The sequence below is a fragment of the Urocitellus parryii genome, chromosome 15 (assembly GCF_045843805.1).
Source record: "Urocitellus parryii isolate mUroPar1 chromosome 15, mUroPar1.hap1, whole genome shotgun sequence".
Taxonomy (NCBI): Eukaryota; Metazoa; Chordata; class Mammalia; order Rodentia; family Sciuridae; genus Urocitellus; species Urocitellus parryii.
Window position 1 is genome coordinate 41276729 of NC_135545.1, and position 25045 is coordinate 41301773.

General features: G+C 41.5%; 1 protein-coding gene across 1 annotated transcript; it reads right to left on the reverse strand.

Moving 5' to 3' along the window:
* Positions 1-520: 520 nt before the first annotated feature.
* On the reverse strand, positions 521-24192 carry Dync1li2 (dynein cytoplasmic 1 light intermediate chain 2). The gene is made up of 13 exons (XM_026392622.2): positions 23864-24192; positions 23654-23727; positions 21542-21658; positions 16328-16558; positions 11677-11846; positions 10787-10880; positions 9740-9875; positions 7975-8086; positions 7334-7393; positions 6663-6704; positions 6241-6358; positions 5323-5439; positions 521-3493 (listed from the first exon to the last, which is right to left on the reverse strand). Exons 1-13 carry the CDS (start codon positions 23968-23970, stop codon positions 3393-3395), a joined length of 1479 nt encoding a protein of 492 aa, XP_026248407.1. The 5' UTR covers positions 23971-24192; the 3' UTR covers positions 521-3392.
* Between the last annotated feature and the right edge of the window lie 853 nt (positions 24193-25045).

Sequence of the window (25045 nt, forward strand, 5' to 3'; positions counted from 1 at the left end):
TTAGGGGTAAAATATCCCGATGTTAAAAACTGATGAATCTATAAAAAATAATAGGGGTGTTCAATACATTCTTTTTCAACTTTACTGTAGGTTTGCAATTTTTAAGTTGAGGAGATAATTTGTATGAGTGCAACAGTAAGATACGCAATTCATGTATTTGAACATAAAAGCTACAAATTTTCTTGAGCAAATTTTACAGTGCAAGTGGAAAGCATTACAATGTAGTTACTCTGAAATTCCTCTATGAATCCTTAATGCTTTTAAATTGGCTAAGTGCAAATCACTCAAAATGAAATATTTATATAAGAGGCCAGAAAAACAAGACAGTCTCTCACAAACCCTCCTGCATTCTACACACAGCTTTGAACTCCACAACTTTCAAACTATGACTTTAAATGTTTTTATCAGAATTCCTGAATTTTTAAGTGAGTGGTATTTTTAGCTACATGATCAGATACGCAAACAATGGTTCTCCAGTGGGATGATTTATTTATCAAATAAAAAAAAAAAGTCACCAAAATCGTAAGCAGTCTGGATTCGTGTTTATTGAAGCCAGTAATTAGAGACATCTTTTTTTTTTTCCCCAGCACTAGAGAGTAAGGTTCCACAAGACTGCATACTGCACCCGGATAGAGCCACACCTCTGGACTAAGGCTGGTGGGGGATAATCTGCAGTCCTATTTTAAGTTAAAAACACCAATGAACTTAGCATATAGACGACAGTGAACTTTCACTTACAGCATCAACATTGTTAAGGTCATGATGTACAGAGCAGTCACTTTCAAATTCATTAAATTAATAAAACATGACAATGTTTTCAGTTTAAATACTGATTTTAAAATGCCAATTAAAAAAAAGTGCAAACAAAATAAAGTAATCTAGCAGCATACCTGTTGCATTTTTAGGAAAGACCAATACATGGCCTTTATTTGGGCCACATCTTCTAGGTTGGGCTTATTTTTCTTTGATTTTTCCACTTTAAAAACAAACAGCAGATGTAACCACTATAATAATGTGTATAAATAAGTCATAAAATTGTCTTTAACTGTCTACCTACATGTGTAGTCTGCAAATAAAATGAATTTTATTTTAAAAAGTAAAGGCTGCTTATTATTTGGCCTTTGGTTCCAATGCTTGAAAACCCCCAAATAACAGAAATCTTCTCCCCTCCCACCCTCTAAAAAGAACCCTGAAGCTCCCCCAAAGTTGGTAGACTTTGGCAACCACTGAGCACATGACACTATGCATCAGTTTCTTCTGATACTAGGAACATCCATTTGTCATGAGAATAAAAGTGGTCTCCAAGAAACCTTCCTTCACAAGACCGGCACCTTAGTATTTTCATAGGCTTTACAACATCTTACACTGACACAAAAAGTGCTTATCAGTTCAAATGATTAAAAAAAAATTAAATTTTGCATTACTATTTATAATCACACTGTATCCCTCTTAGGCATGTGCCTTTCCAAGAATTTTTTTCTTGCTTCTGAGGTTATTCATTTTGCCCCCAGCTACTACAGAGGGATTAAGTGACCCCCACCTTTAGCGTGGCCATGAACTGTTTGGCATCTACTGGTTGCTACACCACAACTACCACTCCACAGTCAGTTTACTGCCATCACCTAGACAACCTGGTAATTGGAAGCCACGATACATGTTAAAAAAAAAAAAAAAACTGAATTAAAAAAAGGAAAAAATAATATATTTCAACAACAAAACTGGCACAAGAAACATTTTTTCATTTGTCAGAAAGGCAAGTGAATACGCAGCTTTCTTCTTAACAGTGTTCAGACCTTTACAAAAGCAATTCAAGACAATTTTAAGAGTTTTGTTATATAACATAAGGATATTAAGTTATGCCCAGTATTATGTTAGTGGTCAACCAAATCTGGTATGTAAAAGTAATGACATTAGGGAAGTTATGCTGAGACACAGTACAACAAACATTTATATAAAAAAGTAAACGCCACGTAAGTGAACTGTGGTATTTCCCTTGGTTTGACAACAAATGTTTTATACATTAAATTCATGGTAGTGTTTGCATTTAAATGCTGTGTCATTTATAAAATTAAAAGTGCCATCTCAAATCCACAGAATTCATTCCCAGAATGGTGATGTGACATGACATTGTGCATGAATCTGCCCCAAATGGGGAGACACCTAAAACACTCACTTCCGTAAGAAAAAAAAAATGCTACATTTTATGAAAAACACAAAAGAAATTATATCATTTTTGTTTTCACTATAAAACATTCACACTTATTTGTTCATCTGATAGCAATGATCAGACCAGGGAGCTAGGACAAGACCTTTTGCATTAGTGGAACTCCATGAAAGTTTCCACAGACTGTAAGGCAGGGATTGGTGCAAGACAATTAACCAGAGTACAATTACATTAAAAACCTCCCCCAAACTTTCTGTAGCACATTGCATTATGGTAGAATGAGAGGTTGATTACCCATTTTCTACTAGTAGGCCAGCCTGTGGTAGTTTAAAAAAATAAAATAAAATAAAGTAAAATAAACAATAACAAAGCAGGAGCTATTTAGAAAACACAACTCAAAGTAAACTAATTTTGCTGACTTTGATCACAGCCCACAGTGACTGCCTGCCCCACGATGCACATGCATGGAACCCAACATCTCCCCAAGGACAAGGCTTGAGCCAGGCATGTGGGTCCTGGGCAACTGACCATCTTCCCAATCCTGTGTCAGCTCCACCTGACTCAGGCCCCCCACACTTAATGTATCCTCCATAAGCTAAATGCATTCAGAACAAGTCTAAATCCCATTTTTCTTAGTGTTTAGTTTGGAAATGCTTCTAATTTTAATTCTTAAACAATGATTATTTGACTTCTACTGAACACACAGTATTTACTAACACTGCTCATCTCTCTTTCTTCCTCCACCTCCCTCCACGTCCGGCTTCCCCTCCATCACGTCTCTCGTTTCTCATTTCTCCTTTCAATCTTTCTCTTTTCTGGACTTTCTGCTACTTAATCTGCTTCCCAAGAACAAGTGAATTTGCTAACACGCAACTGGTCAGACTAACCACCAACTGATAATGATTTCCTGGTCTCATTTGCTCCACCCCAACAGAAAAGTGGGCCCCCTTTCTCTGCACTACAAGAAGCCCAGTTACGCTCGCTTCCCACGAGAGCCACATGCCCGAGAGTCCAAGGGTTATCCTTAACAAGGGGTCTGCCACGTAATCTTCCTAAATGTGCATTTCACACTCGGACAAGCCAATAAAGTTTTTTTTTTTTTTTTAAAGAGTTCATCTCCCCTTCCCCAAAAAACTGATAGCATGTGCCATATCAGAAAAATCCTGGTCTTAGCAGATCAATATACATAGTTATTTGGTCATTTGACATGTGCACTTTTTCAGGAGGATCAGGCTTCATTTTCTGTTGAAGAGTTTGTTACCATGGAGTCTGGTTTTCGAGTCATTCTATCCAGTTCTTCCTGAACATTTGACAACACAGTCTTTTGTCCTTAAAAAAGGCAAAAGAAAAAAAAAAAAAAGCAGCAATGTGAGAACAGGAAAAGATTTTTAAAAAGAAACATTTAAAATTATACAGACTTCTATAATCACTTGTGGTGAACAAAAATGGGAAAGCCATTTATTCAAGAATCATGAAACAGACCCTAACTCAGTCTTTTTAATTCTAAATGTCACAAGTCTGTGCTCCCCCAACCATGTGGCTGCCTCTAGCAGGGGTATCTCTGTGCCAAAAGCAAGGGCCTTTCTGAAAACCGTCTCACCCTCCAAACCCACCCCCTGAGCACTCTCACTAACACCTTCCTAGAAATGGTCATCTGAGTTTCAGGTATATGGCAAACTGCTTTCTTTGCCCTGGGCAGATAAGTATTCAGGTTTTTTCTAATCACAGCACTATGGACTGACTCACATGCACAGCCTGAAAACACCATGTGTCAATATGAGATGAGACCAAGACCAGGCAATTCAATCCTGCACAAAGTTGGTGTTCACATTTTTCTGTTTCAAACACTAACAGGGCTTAGAAAATGACCCCAAATTCTGATAAGTGAAAAATGGTCATGGCCATGGCCAAGGCCACCAGACTTTAAAAACTTTGGAGCTGCCAAAGGTCCAGGCAATGGAGTGATCTCCTAAGGGTTACATGGGCTCTGGAAACATTAATTAGGGAAAACACTGTATTAATATACCTTATAGTCAGTGGAAAATTAAATGCAAAGAACCCCCCCTTTTTTTCCTTTTACTTTTGGGTACTGGGGATTAAACCTAGGGATACTATCACTGAGCTACATCTCCAGTCCATTTTATTTTTTGAAACAGGGTCTTACTAAGTTGCCCAGGCTGGCACTGAACTTGTGATCCTCTAGCCTCAGCCTCCTGAGTCTCTGAGATTACAGGCATGTGCTACAGCACCTGTTGTAAAGTAAAGACCCTTTTAAAATATTCTTTTAGCATGTGCAAGACCGTAAGTTTAATCTCTAGTACCACAAATAAAATGAAATGTCGTCCAGCTTTCTGAGAAAATGTGTGATTCTCAAGGAACTTGGTTCTTTTGTTTCAGAGATCTCCAAGAAAAACTTGGCCCACTAGCCCATATGGAAGGATAGGTGGGTGGGCCACCATAGAGTTCAGAGAGGAAGAGATGACTCTCTAGTGAGACCGAGGGTTCACAGGCTCTAGCCCATGGCAAGACTAAGAGCAGAGGAGTGAATAAAATCCTTCAAAGTATCACAGAAAAATAAACAGAATAAATAAAATGTCAATAGTTTACACGAGGCCACAATTTCCAGTGATGAGAGCTTCTATAATAGGGTCACAAGTACAATTCAGGCTGTGCCTTGACTCACCTAAGAGCCTAAATACATATACATCTCACTTTATTTATTTATTTAGTTCATTTAGTTTTTGGTACCAGGAATTGAACCCAGGGGTGCTTAATCACTGAGCCACATCCCCAGCCTTTTTTGTGTTTTAGAGATAGGGCTCACTAAGTTGCTCAAGGCCTTGCTAAATTGCTGAGGCTGGCTTTGAACTCGTGATCCTCCTGCCTCAGCTTCCCAAGCTGCTGGGATTAGAGGTGTGTGCCACGGCGCCTGGCTACATCCCACTTTAAATGTGCCCGGGAAACCTATTGGTAATAAGGCAACCCCACAGAAAGCACCCTGCTCACTATGAAACGTAGATCTACTTCCACATGTGGTTGTTCAGAACACCATGAGTCTGCAGGCCAGGTGAAGGTACATAATCCTGTATGTATTCCCATCCTTCTAGTACAGCTTGGCCATAAGGGCCATGAGTCAGTCTCCAATGACCCCTTTATACCTGACTTCTTGGTTGTGCTCTGCACTCCACCAGCACCAGGACTTCCAGGAGAGCCTGTTTTTTTACTCAGAAGACTATTGAAGAAGCTGGCCAACACCCCTTCACTGGCTGCATTATCTGAGGAAACAGTAAGCAAAGAAAGCATCACATGAACTGGATGACTTAAAACAAAAAAAGTAGTTCTCAACTTGCAGTTAGCCATTCGTGGCCATCACCATCCTACGATCAAATTCATTTACTCAGAGTCCTTACAACACTAACGCTGAGGCTAATTATGTGTTGGCATGGTTACTATGTGGAAACACATTATAATTCCTACCTAAGCATAAGGATAACACATGCTCCACACCATCTCTCTGTCCTCAAAGCAGTGTTTTTCAAAGTTTTATAAGCCCTTAACACTCTCAGCCTGCCACAAAAAGCTCATATCCTAAGTAGAAAATACCCATCAAACATTTGAGAATTAAAAAGGTTTTTGTTTTGGTGGTTTTACCCAATAACTTTGGGTATCAATAAGCTGCTGGAAATAAAGCTACTTAAACTAATAAGTAATTTAGCTTGACAAGAGCAGTGAAGGAGAAAAAAAATCTCACAATTTATAAATAGTAATAATATAAACATGAGACATAAAAAACTCAAAATACACATTTTAAAGAAACTTTCTATTCTGCATTCCTTTCTGAAAGCATCTGCAGGACCTGAAGTCTTACAAAACAAAGAAAAAAAAAAAAAGAAAAAAAGGTTCATGGGTCACCAATTCCAACAAAGGAACAGATCTTGGTTGCTGCCATCCAAAAATCCCTCCCTCTAGGAAATGGAAAGAAGCTCTTCTTCTGGGAGAGCATAGCCCCAAGCTTTCCTAGATCTTCACTCCTACAGACCTAGAACTAAACAATTCTCCATAAACAGAATACTTACTTTTGATGTTTGGGTCGGGCTTCTTTACTGATGTTCCTGGGGAGGCACTTGGTACACTGGCTGGCCCTCCCCGGCCCTGGGTCCTTGGAGAGCCAGAAGGTCCTCTCGCAGGGGATTCCTAAGTCCAAAACCAGTCCAGGTGACACACATAAATAACACAAAAATAACAGAAAAATACAAATCTCAAAAATGAAGATTTGATTCTGCCAGAAATTTTCCAGAGTCTAGGTGAAGAACTAGGAGTTTGCTCCTAGTTCAGCCCCTTCCTAGGCCTCAGTTTCTCCTAAGAGGTCCTTTAGAAAGACCAAATTCCCACTGAACATGAAAGCCCACCTAAATATAAGCTCTCATAAATAATGGTATAAATTCTGAAGATACCCGTGACACAGGCCATGACCCTTTGTGTTGTATAAAGTACTCACGGAGGCTCTCGTGGGCGTGGCTGGCTGCTTGGCAAGGAGTGACTGCAAAGAGAGGGACAAACTGGCCATTAACCAAGGCCTGCAGAGTGCACTTGGGCTGGGAGAAAAACTTACTCTTACTATTCCACTAGAGGGCGCCATTAACAACCACCAAACTGTATTTTACTCTACTGGCAAAAAAACCTATTTGGTATATAGTGAAAAAGATCCAAGTAACCAGGCTTTAAATTTTTATTTATTTATTTTTGGTGGTCCTGAAGATTGAACTTTAAGACAGGGGTGCTCTAGCCACACCCTAGCCCTTTTTTTATTTTTGAGACAGGGTCTCACCAAGTTGCCAAGGTTGGCAATGACATTGTGATCCTCCAGCCTCAGCCTCCTGAGTGGCTGGGATTACGGGCACACACCACCACACATGCTTCCAACCAACCAGTTTTGAAGCTAAGGAAGCAAGCAGGGCATAGAAAAGAGGAAGAGTTGGAAAAATAATTATCAAAACCCTGGACCTGCCCATACCCTCAGAAAAGGGGGTGAAAAGGACACCTGGTCCACATCCCTATAATGCTGCAAGTTCTCTGGGATTCTCACTCGTACGCAGCCCCAGCCTCACCCTAAGGAATTGGCATTCCAAGCATGAGAGGGCCTCTGTTTTAATCTCCCAGTCTTCTTACCTGTTGCTTCATTAGGAACACCTGCTCATCCTCTGCTGCCAACTCTTTGTCATGGACCAGCTGTGAAGAGACATACACATTTGTGGCCATGGGTCAAGAACACTCTCAAACAACTGAAAATTCATGCTATAAGGGGAGTCTTGGGCTCAGGCCTCCACATGGATCTGGAAGATCATTCCTGAGACGGTACATTTTTCTTGCCTGGTACAGAGAGTGTCCCAAAATTAGCCATAGCATTGGGCCAACTGACATTTTTAAAGTCTGGCAGATCAGGGTCTTCAGATCCCAACAGAGAGGAGATCTAGCAACAATAATCCAGAGGTGGCAGCAGCACTATCAGGACTCACTGAGACATGCCAGCTAGCTCTATGTAGGTGCACCATTACTCATGCTCCACCATAATGAGCCACCCACATAACCACGAGACCTCACCTGAAGACTAACAAAAAGGTCCCTGGATTACTTATTTCTTCAGAGCAGTACAATTAAGATCCTTTTCTTCTTCTTCCCTTGTAGGGCTAGGGATGGAACCAAGGATCCTATGCATGCTAGGCAAGCATTCTACCTCTGAACTACACCCCAACCCAAAACCTGAATCTTTTTAGGTTTCTTTCCCCATTAAAAGTGTTTGCTGTGGGTACCTTTCTCACAGGAGGTTTCACAATGAAGTCCTCATATGCATCTTCTGGCTTCACGGTTGTAAAATTTTCATGTAAAATAGCTATTTTCTTTTCATTGTCCCAACCTGCAGGTCTAAAGGCAAAGAGGGATTGGATTGCTTTTCCTGGGACTGCCTTACAAAATACAGAGCACATAGGTTAGAAAGCATTCCTGGATGAGATCCTATCCCATAAGATCTGGTCTGCAGCTGCTGGGATGGTTTGCAGCTTCCGCAGCATGTATACCTCATCAGATCAGCGTGGCAGGTCCTGCTCCATACAGAGCTCACCAGCCCCAGGCCTAAGAGGTCAGTCTGAGATCTGACTGACCACATATGGCCCCCATTGGAAGCATTCAGAACTCTCCCCCAACTGCCCTTATAGGAGCAAGGACACAATGGGACCCTGTCTTGACAAAGAAGAATGTAGAGAGTAAAAGAGAGGACAAAGCTTGGGTGGGGACTATTTCTCTTAAGCTTTGGCATGGAGTCCTCCCTCCTATGGGTTCTCTGAGGACTCTCTTTTCTTTCTTTCTTTTTTTTTGGTGCTGAGGATATCGAACCCAGGCACTTTACCACTGGGTTACATCCCCACCCCTTTTATTTTGAGACAGTTCCTTGCTAAGTTGATAAGACTGGCTTTGAACTTGAGATCTTCTTGCCTCAGCCTCCTAAGCTGCTGGGATTTTTTAAGACCTTGTCTCAAAATAAAGAATAAAAAATAGTTCAGTAATAAACCTTCCCTGGGTTAATTCCCCAGTACCAAAAAAAAAAAAAAAAAAAAAAAAAAAGCCAGAAGATGTTTTTCTATTCCAGACCAGTCCCAAGTCCAACCAGGCTCCCACTTTCTCTAGCCTCTCATGGCTGCCCCTGGCCCTCATGTCTACTGAAGAAACACTGTTCATCTTCCAGCATCACTCCCGCTGCCCTTCTCTGTTGCTCTTCCCCTCTTTGGCTGTTCCTATATCTTTTTCAGTCCCACAGAAGGGAGCACATTTCATACATTTCTGTGACCCCAACAGAGAACCTGGGCATCAAGGAGATGCTGAGTAAGAACTGCTGAATGAAAAAATACAACTGCTAAGTCAAAAGGCCACCTGAGCCTGAACATCTACCTGCTAGCCCAAGTCCTCTCAGAGAGAACACAGCTTCATCATTATTTATGTGTTCAGAAACACAGTTCTCCAGTGAAAGACACAAATTCAGGAAAACAGGTATACAAGTTGCTGGCATGACAATTAATCCCAGTAGCTCCCAAAATGTGAAATGCTGGAAATTAAATAAGTACTGAGTGTGGCCCAAATCCACACTGGCAGGGATGTGGGAGGATCACCCTTATCAGATAGCAGAGGAACCAGATGCCATAACAGAAGACATTCAGGATCCTTAAATGAAATCACCTATACTTCAACTACCTCCCCCAGTCAGTACTTCACCAGTTGATAAGTGCCATGTATGGCTTGATTATGTTTGGGCAACTTGGTCTCATTGAAGAAAGGCAGCACCCCTGGCCTCACCACTCACTTTCCTCAGGCAGACTGTCTCATAGTCCAGAAAGAGAAGAGGGAAAGATGGGTGTATCTACCACCTCTGAGGTCCAGCCCCAGCCCCAGCATTTTCCCCATGGCAGCCCGAGAGCTGCCTGCACAAGACACGGACCAAAGGCACTTTATATGAAAGGGTAAAATGCATAGCAAATGTACTATGAAAAGGGAAGGGGTTAAAAGCATCACCTTTAATGAACTCACATAAATACTGCATCCTTTTCCACTACTAAGGCAGGCGTGGTAAAGTGGAAACCGTATGTTTTATGAACAATGTACTTATACAACAAATCGAGATTTTTCTCCTCCTTCACTGATGTATAAATCAAGGCAGCTCCATCTAATCAATTTGCTTAAGGAAAACCAATTCACTGCAAGCAGAGACAAAATCACATACAAGCACAATCCTTACAGTACTACTCACAAGTCTTATCAGTTTTGATTAATATATGAACATCAAAAATATATTACAATTTTAAAAACTAAAAAGGGAATTGTAACAGATGAACCAAGTCAAAAGCATGAAATATGCTGACGCTAGCAGGCTATACAGTTGCTTTTTTAACACCTTATTGTTGTCCTGCTCTCTCAGGTTGTTTCCCAGAAAGCAAAGTATTAATGGCACTGGGGCTGGCTTAAGAGAACACCCTCAACCAGTTAAGGTGTGTGGATTCTGTCCTAGCCAGAAGCTCTCAAGTGAGCAAGTTTGTCATTAAGCATACCTTTCCAGGAAAGGGTGTTAACAAGCTAATGGGCTCAAAGGAGACGGTTAGAACCCATTTGTCCTCATATTCCAGGATGTGACAGTAGGGCACCAACAACTATTAGCTCTTCACAAAAACAAGACTTCAGAGACTGGTGACATAGCATCTCTCTCATAGGTAGCACAAAAAAACACAAACACATGAGAAATACTTGTAGCACCAGATTATTAACTGTCCTTTCCTGAACAAAAGCAAAGTCTAAGAAAATTTTTAAGCATGGTACAATTATTTTAATAACAAAATCATCACTCCTTAATATGAATATCAGCTCCTTAATATGAAAGCCTATGAAATGTACAGCCTTAAAAACAAAGAGTAACCAAAGATAGGCACAAGTTAATAAGCCTCAAATCCCAATACAGTAAAAATATAAAACTAGTAAAAAGATATACATAAGTTCTCCCAGGAGAAGACTACTCTGAGTTCAGGAGGGATTTCTAAGATGCCCCATTTAGTGGGAATCCATGTCCCTGGGCCCCAAGGATACACTGCAGGCAGAACCTCCGCAGGTGCGACTGGATGAAGTCCAAGTGCTCGTCCCTGTAATCATGTTCCTTCTCCAGGATGCTCACTGCATCACACTGCAGGGGAGAAAAAAGAAAAAGAGTCATCTCTCTGCTTCTCTGTCCCCATGGAGAATAGGAAAAGCACCTTTTGCAGAAATAAAGTATCATAGCTTCAAAGAAGAAAGCCATTATAAAGGGTCCAAGTATTAATCAGAGTATAGTAAAAAGGAACAGGAGATTTCTCTCTTTCATCCTCTCAGCTTCTTCATCTATAAAGTGCATATACAATATGCCTGATCACCTCACAGTTGTTCTAAACATTAAACAAGGTCACATGAGGTCCATTGTACATCACTGGGTACCACCTCCACAGGGCTCCACTCTCAACAGGATAAGACTGGCACACCCTGCTGATCGCAACCAGGGTGGCTCTGATGGGAATATCGTACTTTTGATATCTCAAACATTTTTAAAACTATTTTTTTATTCTTGTGTAAATGACACTTTATTTCTCTATAATTGAACTCAATTTCCATCCTAACCTCATCATTCTATTTTTTCACCATCAATTTGGACCAGATGAACTGGTTAACACGGCCTTAAGAAAACTGCTTTTAGTTGAGTTTCCCATACAGTCTACAGTGTTTCGTGGAAATTAACTGAATAAAAGTGAACCAAGTGATGTCACATTTCCAGCTACAATGTTAAATGACAATTTGTTCTATCCTGAAACATTCAATAAACCTTAATGGTTCCCGAATAAGCTCAACTCTCCCTAGGGAAGAAACTTCTTCAAAGCCTCTCAATCTTTCTTTGAGACAGTGACTGTTCACTGGCCAAACCCAGCAAAGCTTACAATTCCTGGACGCACCTTTGTGCACACCACCAACACTGGGATCCCCAAGTTATGAGTCAGCACGTTGTCACCTAGAGGCAGGGCAACATTTTCTTCATCTGAGCCTGAGATCAGAGGCCCTCTTCTCTGTGGGGAACCCTGACAACCTTCTTCAGGCTCAATATAGTCTTGAAAATCTTTCACAACTACAGAGGAAAAAGGGGAAAAAATATATATATATTAACTGTAGAAAACTGAAAAATGTAGTAATAGGCAGAAAACAAGCAGCTGTGTGCACCAACCTTCCCAGTTACATCTGACTGCAGAATCAGAGATTTGGGAATGGTGATGCAAAATGACAATTCTGACATTCAGTCTGAGCTTCATAACTTCTGAGCAGCAAAGACATTTCTCTGGTGTCTTCAATTGCACCAACTCCTAAACAGTTCTTTTCTTTTTTTCTTTTTTATTTTAGGCTTTTCTAGTTCCAACTATGAAAAGAATCACTTTTCTTAAATATCCTACTTTTCAAAATACCAAATTAGTTGAACTGCTACTTCAACATAGGTGACCACTGGGAATCATTATAACCAATAAAACCCAGAATCCTTATTAGAAATGCTTACTAAATTACTGAATTCCATAAGAGCATGCTGTTTCCACATGGCTGAAGGGTGTCAGCACTAAGTAATAAGACTGAGTCTGCTTACCACCAGCCCAATTTCCTCCTTGCTCTCACTCATGTGAACTCGGTCTCATTTTAGAGATCTTGAGTCACACATGTCATGTGTATGGCCTCTCCCTGACTACCACAACAAAGGGTCAAAGGCACATCTGCTTCTTGGCGTACACACTGACTACCCTAGCTAAGGAGGGCCTTTAAGCCAAGTGCTTGATGGCTAGTCAAACCAAGCGACCACAGACCCACAGACCTGCACGTGGATGTGGGGCACTTCAAAGCTCACATGTCAGGCAGATAACAAAGACATGATGGTTAAAGCTATTTTGAGCCAGAGGAGACAACAGGCAGCTCTACCCTTTTAACAAGCCCAACAAGACTTAGGAACCACAAGGTATTTTACTATTATTAACAACACATTCGCCAAGTAAATGCAAATAACAGCATTACACAGGGCCCTAGAGAAAGGTGCAGAGTCTTCTCTTTCCCCACAGAAATGTTTAAAACAGTAAGTTTTTATTTACAGAGATTTTGGTTATCCTTGCATGAGCTTCTAAAATTATCTGCAAGCTCATCATATTTCAAATAATACTAGGCAAACTGAAAGCTAATTGCTTAAGCTCTCAATTGTAGATGTGATAATATTTCATATCCACAACTTTCACTTTAATTAAGTTCATGCATATAATTCATTTTCAACATAAATAACCTAGTTGAGTGAACTTCACTCCATTTTATACAACAAAGAAAAATCTGAGGTGATTATTGAAGGACATCAGAAGAAATCACAGATTCTCATATTTTCTCTTTAAAGAAATTTAAACAAACCTTTAAATAAACGAAAAATACAGGGACTTAACAATCTAGGTATCACTGAAGGCCCTTGGCTAGGGCTTCCCTGACAGTGAGCAGAGCAGAGCCTGGAGTCGGGGAACAGGTGAACTAGGCTACAGCAGGAAGTGAGGTGAGGCAGAGCTCAGGTGCCTCCATTACCCAGAGTGCTGCCCAAATTCTGCTGATTATACGATATGCCACGAGGTGAGAATAGCCTGGAATCTCTCGGTAAGACCTAGACATACTATAAAGGAAAGACTTAAATTGTGGTTTTTCAACAAGAGTAGGAAATTGACATCTTTTAAAATAACTCAGCATTTTAGAAAGCATACTGGAAGGCAGAACAAATGTGTATAACATATAGGTAGACGAAAAGGGAAGATTAAAATAATGAGGACTGTGTAACTCCAAACATAATATGTGCATATTCCTTAGGGGATATACATAGTGCAGTGTTAACAATTCTCTCTGCCTGGTGGGATGGCCAGTAATTTTATAGCGGGGGCCATCCAACTGGAATGCATTAGCATGAAGACAGAGTAGGTTCAAGAAGACAGTCACAAAGTACTCTACCTTCCCTACTCCTATATTTCCCCTAATACCCCACTGATCACCCCACTAGATCCACAGACCTGAGAGTCCACAGGCCTACATAAGCAACAGAGTAAACTACGAATGAGCACCACCTTCTGGCAGCTCTGAGAGTTGCTTCCCATCTAGTTCTGGTTTTTGCAGCCAGTTATCACAGACTCTGAATCACTGGAGACCCTAACCCTGAAACCCTAACCCTGAAAGAGAGTGGCTGGCCACAGAGGAACTCTCCAAAATCAGAAGACTGAAGGTCGGTTGGATTAGAAACTGAGTTCGACACAACCTTTCACTAGTTCAATACAATTCAGAGTCCAAATAATCTGGAAATCAAGAGTCCTCTGCACAAGAGTATGTCCAGCTACTTTATTAAAATGATAATCTAAACTCAGCACTTACAAAGGCACCCCTTCAGCATGCAGCATAAAGGCATGGCTACCATTCCCAACATCTCAGGCATGGGTGGTAAAAGCAGAAGCCTTCAGAAGGTGAACCAGAGTCAAGAGACACGGACTTGGTTCCAGCAATTGCTAGTTGCTCTCAAGTGTCTTCCTCCTCTTCCTCCTTATAACCAAACAAAACCCTGATTTTCAGAACACAGAGCCATACAGAATAAAGACATTTTCCTTTCCTTAAAAGACAGCAGAGCTGGGCACCACGGTGCATGCCTGTAATCCCAGCAACTCAGAAGGCTGAGACAGGAAGGTAGCCAGTTGAAGGCCAGCAAGGCCTTAAGCACTATTGAGGCCCTGTCTCAAAAACAAACACACAAACAAACAGCTGGGGATGTAGCTCAGTGATAAACACCCCTGGGTTCAATCCCCAGTACCAAAAGAAAAAAAAGAGAGAGAGAGAGAGAGAGAGAGAGAGAGAGAGAGAGAGAAAGAGAAAGAGAATAGGCATATGCCCATCAGCCCTTCCTCTTTCTCTATCCTGATGTCTGGAATACAGATGTGGAGGCTAGAGCTCTAGTTGTCAGAGGGAAATGAACCACACCCTAGAAATGACAAAGCAAAAAGCACAATGGAGCCAGGATCCTTGAGCCATCTTCTGAGTTCAGGGCTGTTCCCTAGTCCTAAACTGCCTACTTCTAGACTTCATTTCCAGGAGAGAAAAATAAACCTCAGTCTTGCTTACGCCATCACCATTCCAGGTTCTGTGTCACAAGCAGCTGAATCTAACACTGACAAAAACATCAATGACTAAGCGTACAAAACAAATTCAGTGTCTCATGCAATAAGCTTCCCAAGAATAGGTATCTTGACTGCTATGTCCCCAGCACCTAGAATTGTACCGAATATTGAACAGGTACTTTCCCTATCCGGGAAAGAGCAGTGTCCTTGGCCAGTCTCTCTTTTCCTCTGTTTTAAAAAATCTTTACAAGGTTATCACTAATAACACAGGTTCAGAGAACTGGTACAAAGCTACTGGACAGCGGACTGAAAACAGTTATTCAGCCTCAGAACTATTCTAAGAAGCTGTCTTCAGGGTTTCTATTTCAGAGGAAAAAGAGACATTATCTACAAAGGTCAGTGGCTGATGACAGACAAGCTGAGCTGCATAACAATCACTACAGCACACATGTGGATGACCCAGGAAATACAGGCATCAAAGAAAAAAAGCTAAACTCTTTGTTTTAGCTAATGTGGAACAGGGCAAGATGAAGTGTGGGACAGGAAGACACACACCAGGAATTTAATTTGAATAGCACATCAAAATTTCTGAACCCTTCTGCCAGTAAGTGTGATGATCCCACGTGCCATGCTACAGAGCTCTCATCTATTCACTAAAGGAGTGATGTCATCCTGTGGAATCAAGCCAGATTAGGCCAAGCCTGTCCTGACCAAGACAGTTGCTACTGCCACAATTCCAGTCCCTGCTCCTCCCATTTCCCTGGCAAGAGGACAGAAGCTGATGTAACTGCACAGAGGCAAAGGAAAGGAAAAACAAGCTTCTGAACCACATTAAGGAAAAAAACAAAAAACTTCCTTTAATTTGAAAGTTCTTTTTTTCTCAAAAGAACTCTAACATCCTAAGCCTTAAAATAGACTTTCATTTAGTTGCCCCCCCCCAGATAACCTTTTTATTCCTAACTAAAGCCACATTTGCTGGGCTCCAAAATGAAGTAAGGTAGGAGCTGAAAGATCTGTCTTTTTCAGGGCTCCCACTAAAGTTGCCAACAAGAGGGTACACAGGGCCTTCATGGAATTCCAGGGCTGTTGACTCAAGCTGCAGAGACCACAGCGAACCCCACATCCTGATGCTAATGCAGCAGACAAAAGTGACATAAAAGCCTGGAGGCCTACAACACTGATGAAGTTTTAGGAGATGAGAGAAGAAGTCTTACACTAAAACAGAATCAACGAAGATAATAATAGTCATTCCTCTTATTCAACAACTGACACTTAAAGACTGCTTTGAATGCTTTTTTCAAAGTATTCTTGATATTGATATTTACAAAAACAACTCTGGAATCAATGGTGCAAAAATAAAACATAAATATGCAAGGGAAACCTCAACTGTAAAGGTGGTTCCAACCATCCCAAAAGACTAGTGAATTTTCCAAGAAAATTTTAATTTACTTACACTTCCGCTCCAGCTCCCTCATTTCTTCTGGTGGAATTTTCATTTTATCAATGTGTTCACGCAAAACACTAGCCCACTTCTGTAAAGATTCCATCACAGTCCAAGGTCTAGACATGTCTGCAACAAAAATGACCAGGGTCTCTGGCAAAGATTCAGCAGAAACTGCAAACTTCAACAGGCCTTTGTGGTACAGATCTCCATCCAGAATCCATACATTGCAACGCGTGTGATCTAAGAAAAGAAATGAAGCCAACAACAGTCAGGAACAAGTTATCTGAAGAGCAGATATAGGAAGATCACGAATTCCACACAGAATGCAAACCTAACTGAAAAGGTACAAATGTTCAGTGGACAGCAATCCTAGGTCCTTGTGGTTAATGAACTATTTAGACTTTAAAAAAATTTAAGACTATCATATATCAAAGTATCCACAACTAAAAAGCCTTCAGCAATATCTAAGGTGCAGAGTAAAGGTAAATAGCTTTCAGTAAGAACCAAAAAATCTAATGTTCAGTGGTCAACTATGACATGGTCTAAATAATCTTTTGTCCTAAGATATCAGCAATCTTGTGAGGTGGCGAGTAATGCTTAGAGCTTGTGGTTAAACAAGGCCTTGTTGTGTCAGTCACATTAAGTGGTGCATTCACATTCCACGAAGGGTACCAAGAGACAGGTCCTTTGTATTTAAATGTCAAGATAAAATCACTTCTGATATAAATTGAGACATGAATTGCTGGATGCTTGATGAGATTAAGGAATTACAGATATTCCTGTGGTAATAACATGGTTACATTTTCTAAAAATCCTTATCTTTTAGATACACTCTTAGAAGTATTCATAGATGAAATGATACAACATCTAAAATCTGCTTCAAAATAATCCATTATGAAGTGAAGGGAGAAAAGGGTTATACTTGAAATAAAACTGACCAAGAATGGTAATTATTGAAGACAAGTGATATTTACATTGTGGTTCATGATACTGGTCTCTCTACTTCATATATATCTTTCGTTTTCTATAGTAAATTTTAAAACCTATATGCATAATTGCATGAATACAGACATTTAAAAGAATATAGTTCAAAAAATCATATTTAGATGATCAAACTGTATACAACAATTCTCCAAACTGATAATATATTTTTTAAAAAATTGTATACATTTTTCTTGGTAATTTTTTTTTTTTTTTTAACTGAGGACTGAACCCAGGGGTGCTTAACCACTGAGCTATACCCTTAGCCACGCGCCCCCTTTTTGAGACAGGGCCCTAGTAAGTTGCTTAGGACTTCACTAAACTGTGGAGGCTGGCCTTGAATTCATGATCTTCCTAACTCAGCCTCCTGAGCTGCTGGAATTATAGGCATGTGCCACCACGTTCATGGTAACTTTTTTTTTTTTTTATAAAAGTAACTTGAAAGACACTTCTACTATCAAAAATAACTTAATTTTGCATCAATTCCAACATAAACTTACAATCTATCTTTCACTAACTATCTTTTTGGTATAATTAATACATTCATATGCTATAAAAATATACATTTATGACTTTATTTCAACAGTATAAGGTATCTAAATCTAGTTCTACTTTTAAACTCTAATGTACATATTATATAGATTATATATTAGATATGTTATTATACAAATAATGTATAATATACATAATATGTAATATATATAATATCATATAAGTAATATAACACACACACACACACACATATATATATAGTAGGAGGAGGGTACCAGGTATTGGACTTGGGGGTACTCAACCACTGACCCACATCCCCAGACCTATTTTGTATTTTATTTAGAGACAAGATCTCACTGAGTTGCCTAGCACCTCGATTTTTGCTGAGGCTGGCCTTTGAACTCACAATCTTCCCGCCTCAGCTTCATGAGCCATGGGGATTACAGGCGTGCACCACCACACCCAGCTTCTAATATATATTTATTTATGCTGGGGATTGAACCCATGATCTTGAGCTTGCTATACAAGTGTTCTACCACTTTAGCTAGTGGTTTTAGTTTAGATTCTGTGAATGCCTTAAAAAAATACTGCTCTGTACCCAAAATCCACAGGTTTGAATGCCTACCTACCAGCTAAGCTAGTACAATTCTTTTTTTCAGCCTCTCTTGGTACTGTTCACTATACATAACTCACCCATGTGCATGAAGATCACACACACCCCACATAGCATTAGATGGATCTCCCAATCCAGATGCAGAGATCCTTTGACATGTCATGTCTCACCACAAACCAGGTACAAGTCAGAGACTATTTTCGTTATCTGGGTGACTGCCTGCAAAATGTATATTTATAACCCAGTCACACCGCATAATAAAAAAGACCAGGGCTGAAAGATATATAATTAACCACGGGTAAGGACAACTGTTTCATCAAATAGGAACTCACAGATAGTCAACAAAAAAGGTTTTAAAGTAATCAAAATCCATTAGTCCCCAGTTTTTAATTCTACAAATATTTCAGTGAGGGCTGGGGATGTGGCTCAAGCGGTAGCGCGCTCGCCTGGCATGCATGCGGCCCGGGTTCGATCCTCAGCACCACATACCAACAAAGATGTTGTGTCAGCCGAGAACTAAAAAATAAATATTAAAAATTCTCTCTCTCTCTCTCTCTCCTCTCTCACTCTCTCTTTAAAAAAAAAAAATATTTCAGTGAAATTAATACAGGTACATTAAAACAGGTTTTATTTTCAAAAGCTCTAATCATTTACCTATTACTTTTCTCAGAAAATAAAACAAAAACAGACCTCTTAAAACATATTACTTCAAAGTTACCACCCTAAGTAGTATATTTGTTGCTCAATTTACATTTTAATAAGTGTTCTTTATCTGGGATAATGGGACAAAATGAGTAAAAGGGATCTGAAACAGAAGTTACCATGTACTTAAAGTCAAGTAAATATGGTTATGTGATGCTTTGACCTGAAATGTGCTTGTGCCATCTTGAAAAAGAGGCTATGAAGATGCACAGAATATCTACACCATATTTTGTCCTTTCATTCTGTCAACCTGTAAAATAGGCACTATAACCCTATTCTATACATGAGGAAATTGAAATGTAGTGTGGTTAAGTCAGTTGCCCAAGGTTACTCTACTGCTGGTTATAGGAGAAGCCTTAGGAACCAGTTCAAACTCCAAAACACAAGATCTCTCTACAATAACCATGGTGACCTACAAAAACAGGAAGCAAAACAGGTAACACAGACATGAGAAGTCCTCTAAGCCTGGCTCAGTAGGCCCCAAAGTCCCAGCACTACAGCTACCAACTCCACTGGGCCTAGATGGATACCTGATGCCTGTTCATCTGACAACAAAGACCTTGGCACCAGATCAATCGCCTGCTTTCAAGACGTTGAGGGAATATTCAGCAAGAGAAAGGAAGTCAGGAAACGGGGGCAGGAATAAAAATCCCTGGGGTTCTAAAATTAGTTTATACAACGTAAGGTTTTGTTACCGTTTGGATCTGAAATGCCCCCCAAAAGGCCAGATACTAAAGGCTTGGTTGCCAGCTTGTGGCACTATTAGTAGTTGGTGTAACCTTTAAGAGGTGGGGCTTTAGTTCAAGGAAGTAGGTCACTGAGGGAATGTCCTTGAAAGGTATATTTTGTCACCCACCACTGCTTATTCTGTGTGCTTCCTAGCCTCCTTGAGCCGGACAGCTTGGCTCTGCCACACACTCCCTGCCATGACGTGCTGTCTCACCACAGGCTTCAGGAGCAACCTAAAAGCAATTGCGTCAAGCGACCATGGACTGAAAACTCTAGACACTATGAGCCCAAATAAATCTTTCTTCCTTTATGCTGATTTTCTTATGTATTTTGTCACAGTAACAGAAAGCTGACTAACACAATTTCGAAGTTGAGATGGCAGAATTATAGTGCAGGCAAGAACCTTGGTTCAGACTTCAATTTAGCAATAAGGAAGTGGGGGACCAGAGGTGGTAGGATTAGTTCTCCCTTATAAAATTAATCACCTTTACATCATGATCCTTCCTGCTTAAATGGTAAAGTCTATAAAGAACTTATTTGGTACTGGGGACTGAACCTAAGGGCACTCTACCACTAGCTATTTTCCCAGCCTTCATTTTATTGAGACAAGATCTCACTAAGTGGCCAATACTGGCCTCAAACTTTCAATCTTCCTCCCTCAGACTCCTGAATATATGGGATTACAGATGAGTGCCATAGAACCTAGGAAAGAATGTATCATCTTTAGGCTACAAAGGTAATTTTCCAACATACACAAAAAAAGACCCAGGGATCCATATTACTTATTTTATGGTTATTAAAAAAAAAAAAAAAAAAAAAAAAAACTAACACTGCCAAGTACAATGGTGCAGCACACCAGTTATCTCAGCAGCTCAGGAGGCTGAGGCAGGTGGATCAAAAGTTTGAGGCCAGTATCAACAATTTAGTGAGACACTGTCTTAAAATAAAAAATAAAAAGGGCTGGGGATATAGCTCAGTGATAAAGCATCTCTGGGTTTAATCCCTGGAACAATTCCCACCCCCCAAAACCCTAAAATAAAATCTAAATGATTATAAAGGAAGCATTACTAACTAGTTGTAACCAAAATCATTAGTCTACCCATCTCACAATTAAAAGAATTTTAAAATGATATCTAATCCTTGTAAGAGTGTTTACCACATGCTTTTAAATACCCTGTGTAGGTAAAAACCATTATGCTCTGCATTTTAGAGATTGTGAATTAAAGAACATTATCACCCCTGCGCCTTTATTCCCTCCCACCAAAGAAATACAAATTAGCATTTCTTAATAGTCACATAGAGATTCAGGAAATCCTCCTGAGTGAATATACATTAAATTACACACTCTGAACAACACCAATTACAGACTCTCTGTTAGAACCAGGCAGAGAAACAATACTGCCAGATTAGTATGCCAAGCATACTCCAAAGCTTTAAAAAAATCTTTCTTACTACTTTTATATGCATGTGAAACTTTATCTTCAGTATCTCCTGTTAAATAGAGGCTAAATAGAAGAGCAATGAATGGCCCCATTCTTCATTTTGCTAACATGCTCTATACAAAATCCTGTGAATGACACATATTTCATTTATTCCCTTATTATTAATTCTCTTAAGAACCAAAAAGAAAAGTTGATAACCCCTGACATGTCATAGGAGTCAGAGTCCTGCATGTATCCCTTACCATGGATCAACGCTTCACTCACCATCTCGGTCCTCATCATGAACACTGAGGTAGAGATACTCTAGGCCTCTTCCTTTTTTGCCATGCTCTGCTCCTTGTAGTTTAGTCATAAGAGTTGTTTTACCAGAACCATCTTCACCTACAAATGATGTTTGCAAGAAAGACAAAAATGTACTGTTTATTTTGGACAAGGATGGCATGTTATATCAAAGTCATGACATTCACACAACAGGGAACAACTAAGAATGGCACCGACCACTGCTGAGGTCTCATTTGCTTTCATAAACAAAGGAGATTTTGCTCTAAGAATGACTGGTGGTGGGGGCAGGTAAAAGCAGAAAATTCCAAGATCACATTGACATTCTATTGCAGTTTTCCTTACTCCACAAGGGAAGGCATAAGGCAAGTCCATCAGCCTTAGCTAGATTTTCTAAGACATGCATTTGGAGAAATTAAAGGAAAAGGTGGGACTAGTTTCTCACAAAATAAATTTCTACCACAAGAATGCAAGAAATCTTCAAAACACAACTAACCTCAAAGTCTAGGAACTCTGAATGTTTTTTTTTTTTTTTTAGTCTGATCCTGCCTCACCATCATGAAGAATGGATGTTATTTTTCTCACTTGCTTTTAGTACATATCCTTCAAAAGCATTCTGAAGGCTGAGAAACTAAAGAAAATAATTACAGACCTAAGCAATGGGTACAGTCTGAGTAATTAACATTTTTTCATCTCCAACAATCTGATATCTCCTCCCCACACCAAAAAGAAAAAGAAAAAACAAAATAAAACAAAACAAAAAACCAACCACCTCTCTAAACAGCAGGTAGAACCACTAGCAATAATCATCACTAGGCATTCCTGGGACTTAATAATATAGAATTATAGAGGGAGCGAAAGGCATTCCACAGATGAGACTCCCTGTCCATCCACAATGCTATTATTACCTTTTTGTCCTCTACATCCCAGCTGGACCATTGTAAAAGTTAGCCTAACTTCAGTACCCACTCATCCTTAGTTACTTTCCACTCTACAGCCAAAGTTCTCTTTCTAAAACACAGATCTAGTGCTCTTAACCCTTGGTTTTTGAAGATCTCTAAGAGTCTGCTAACCTACCACAATGAACATCATCTGAAACCCATTTAGTCCCCTAAGAAACTATGGGGAAACCATGAAGACAACGATGCCCAAAAGTATAGATGGAGGTAAGATAAAAAGAGTTATAAAAATCAGAAGCCTTCAAGAAGCATTAACTCTTCCAGCTTTTCACAATCTGCCCCCAACTTCCTGAAGTGGCATTTACCACAAGAAATTTTAAACAGTTTCCAAACCCCAAATCCTTCTGTCATTTTTGCATCCTGCATCCTGACACTTATCCTTCAGAACAGGCCCAAATTTCTCTCAACAGAACAAGCAGCCTGATGCTCCCACAAGAATCTGCCCATGACAGGCATGGTGTAGTGCAATCACCAACATATCTGTTTTTGCTAGACTGAGGTTCTTGTGTGGAGCATCAGAGCTGTCTGTGCTGTCCCAGCCCGCAGGTCCCACTACACAAATGTGTGTGTTGTGCGAAGGACAACCACCTTTACTTGTATGCGGAAACTGAGTTCACATAAGTTAAGGGGCCTAACTCAAGTAACCCAGCATTGAGGGCAGGACTAATGGCAGGAAAGTCCAGGGTACTGACTGCAAAGCCTGCTGTCCTTGCAGACTCTCTAAATCATCCGACTGTGCACTGCTCATAATAACCGAGGAAGGCTCCTGCGGCAGCTCGGAGCCCAGGTCATCTTGTTCTCCCGCCTACTCCATCTAGTCTTCTCAACTACTCTCTCCCTTCTCTCCACCCTCAACTTGAACAGAGAAGATAGGGGCGCAGGAAGTCAAGCTGACTTAGCGGCCAAGTGACTAAAGGAAATGTGCGGACCACCCCACACAGCCCCTCTGGACTCCCAAAGGGCCAGCATCCCACCGTCAGGCGTGGTGGGCTTGGCGATTCTCCAGCTGCCATGCCAGCGCCGAGAGAGCCCTCCCGGACGGCAGACTGGCAGCAGGGAAGGAGGGGAACGCTGGGACCTGTGGGAGAGGCGCCGCCTTGCCCACCCGGGCGGCCGCGGACAGCGCCCCGCCGCTCACCGAAAACCAGGATGTTCTTGCCCGACGGTAGCTTGGACCTGGCGCGGGTGGACACTTCACTCAGGATCGAAGACCTGCAGCGACAAGGGGAAGAGCGGTCAGCTCCGGGGCCGCCCAAGACCGGCCGTGACGGCCGTCTGTGTCTGCCCAGGGTCCGGCCGGCACCTCTCCATCCTGCCGCGCCCTCCCCGACCCAGCCTGCTGCCTCACCACAGGCTCTGGCCCTCCTCCTCCTCACTGGTGAGGTCGCCGGCAGCAGCCACAGCGGGCCCGTTGGGGCCCAGCAGCAGCTTTTTCTCCACCCCCACCGGCGCCATCTTGCCAACTGCAGCCACAAAGAGGGCCCTCCCCCGGGCCCGCCGAGGACCCGCAAGGACCCGTGAGGACCCTGGCTGGGCCGCCCGTCGTCCTCGCGCCGCCCGCCCACCACCGGGGCCGTTCAGCTCAACGCGCCCCGCCGGACAGGCGATGTCTGCGGGCTCCTACGGGTCGCGCGGCCGCTGCGGTAGCGGTAGTCAGGCAATTGCTAGGGCAGCCTTGCAGGAGGAGGTAGGAGGGAGGCGGGCGCCGCCCGGACTCAGAACGCGGTGGCGGCCTCTGCTGGCTGAGGGGCGCGACGCAGCGCCCGCCCCAGGACCCAGCCCGGCTCCAGGTACCTGGGTCTATCTAGTGCTAGGGAGCCCCGGGGACTGACGCAGCAACCCACTCTTTGGAGTAAGACTGATGCTCGACCGCACCACGTAGCTAGCCCTCACAGTGTGCCAGGGCCACACACTATCCCAATCTTACTACAGGCACGGCGGCCCACCCCTGTAGTCCTCGGGACTCTGGGGTCTGAGGCAGGATTGCAAATTTCAGGCCCCAAAGACAGCGAGAACCTGTCTCAAAAAATAAAAGGGGGGCTGGGGATGTGGCTCAAGCGGTAGCGCGCCATGCCTGGCATGCGTGCGGCCCGGGTTCGATCCTCAGCACCACATACCAACAAAGATGTTGTGTCCGCCGAGAACTAAAAAATAAATATTAAAATAATAATAATAATAATAAAAAAAAAATAAAAGGGGCTGGGGATTTTGCTCAGCAGCAAAGCACTCTCTGGATTCAGTCCTCAGTACTACCCGCGCAACCCCCCCCGCCCCCCCCCCCCCGCCCAAAACAAAAACTTACCTAACCCTTGACCGATGAGGAACCTGAAGTTCAGAATTTGGATGCTAGAAGGTGGCGTCTTGGTACTTATTGTACTCACTAATCTGAAACTACTATATCGTGAATTTAACCTAATCTTCATCAATCCCTGCAGTGAAAGATCGGCCTTAATCAAGATCCTCAAATCCTCATAAATATCCTGCTTTTCATCTCCACCTTTGTAAATCTTATTAAGACTGTTCACCCCAG

Excerpts from the sequence above, each read along its gene's own strand:
- Dync1li2 (XM_026392622.2), bottom strand. The coding sequence starts at position 23,970 with ATGGCGCCGGTGGGGGTGGAGAAAAAGCTGCTGCTGGGCCCCAACGGG. Across the intron at positions 23,728-23,863 it reads GAGGAGGGCCAGAGCCTGTG|GTCTTCGATCCTGAGTGAAG; the intron begins GTGAGGCAGCAG and ends TTGTCGCTGCAG. Across the intron at positions 10,881-11,676 it reads TGTTGGTGGTGTGCACAAAG|TGTGATGCAGTGAGCATCCT; the intron begins GTGCGTCCAGGA and ends TCTCCCCTGCAG.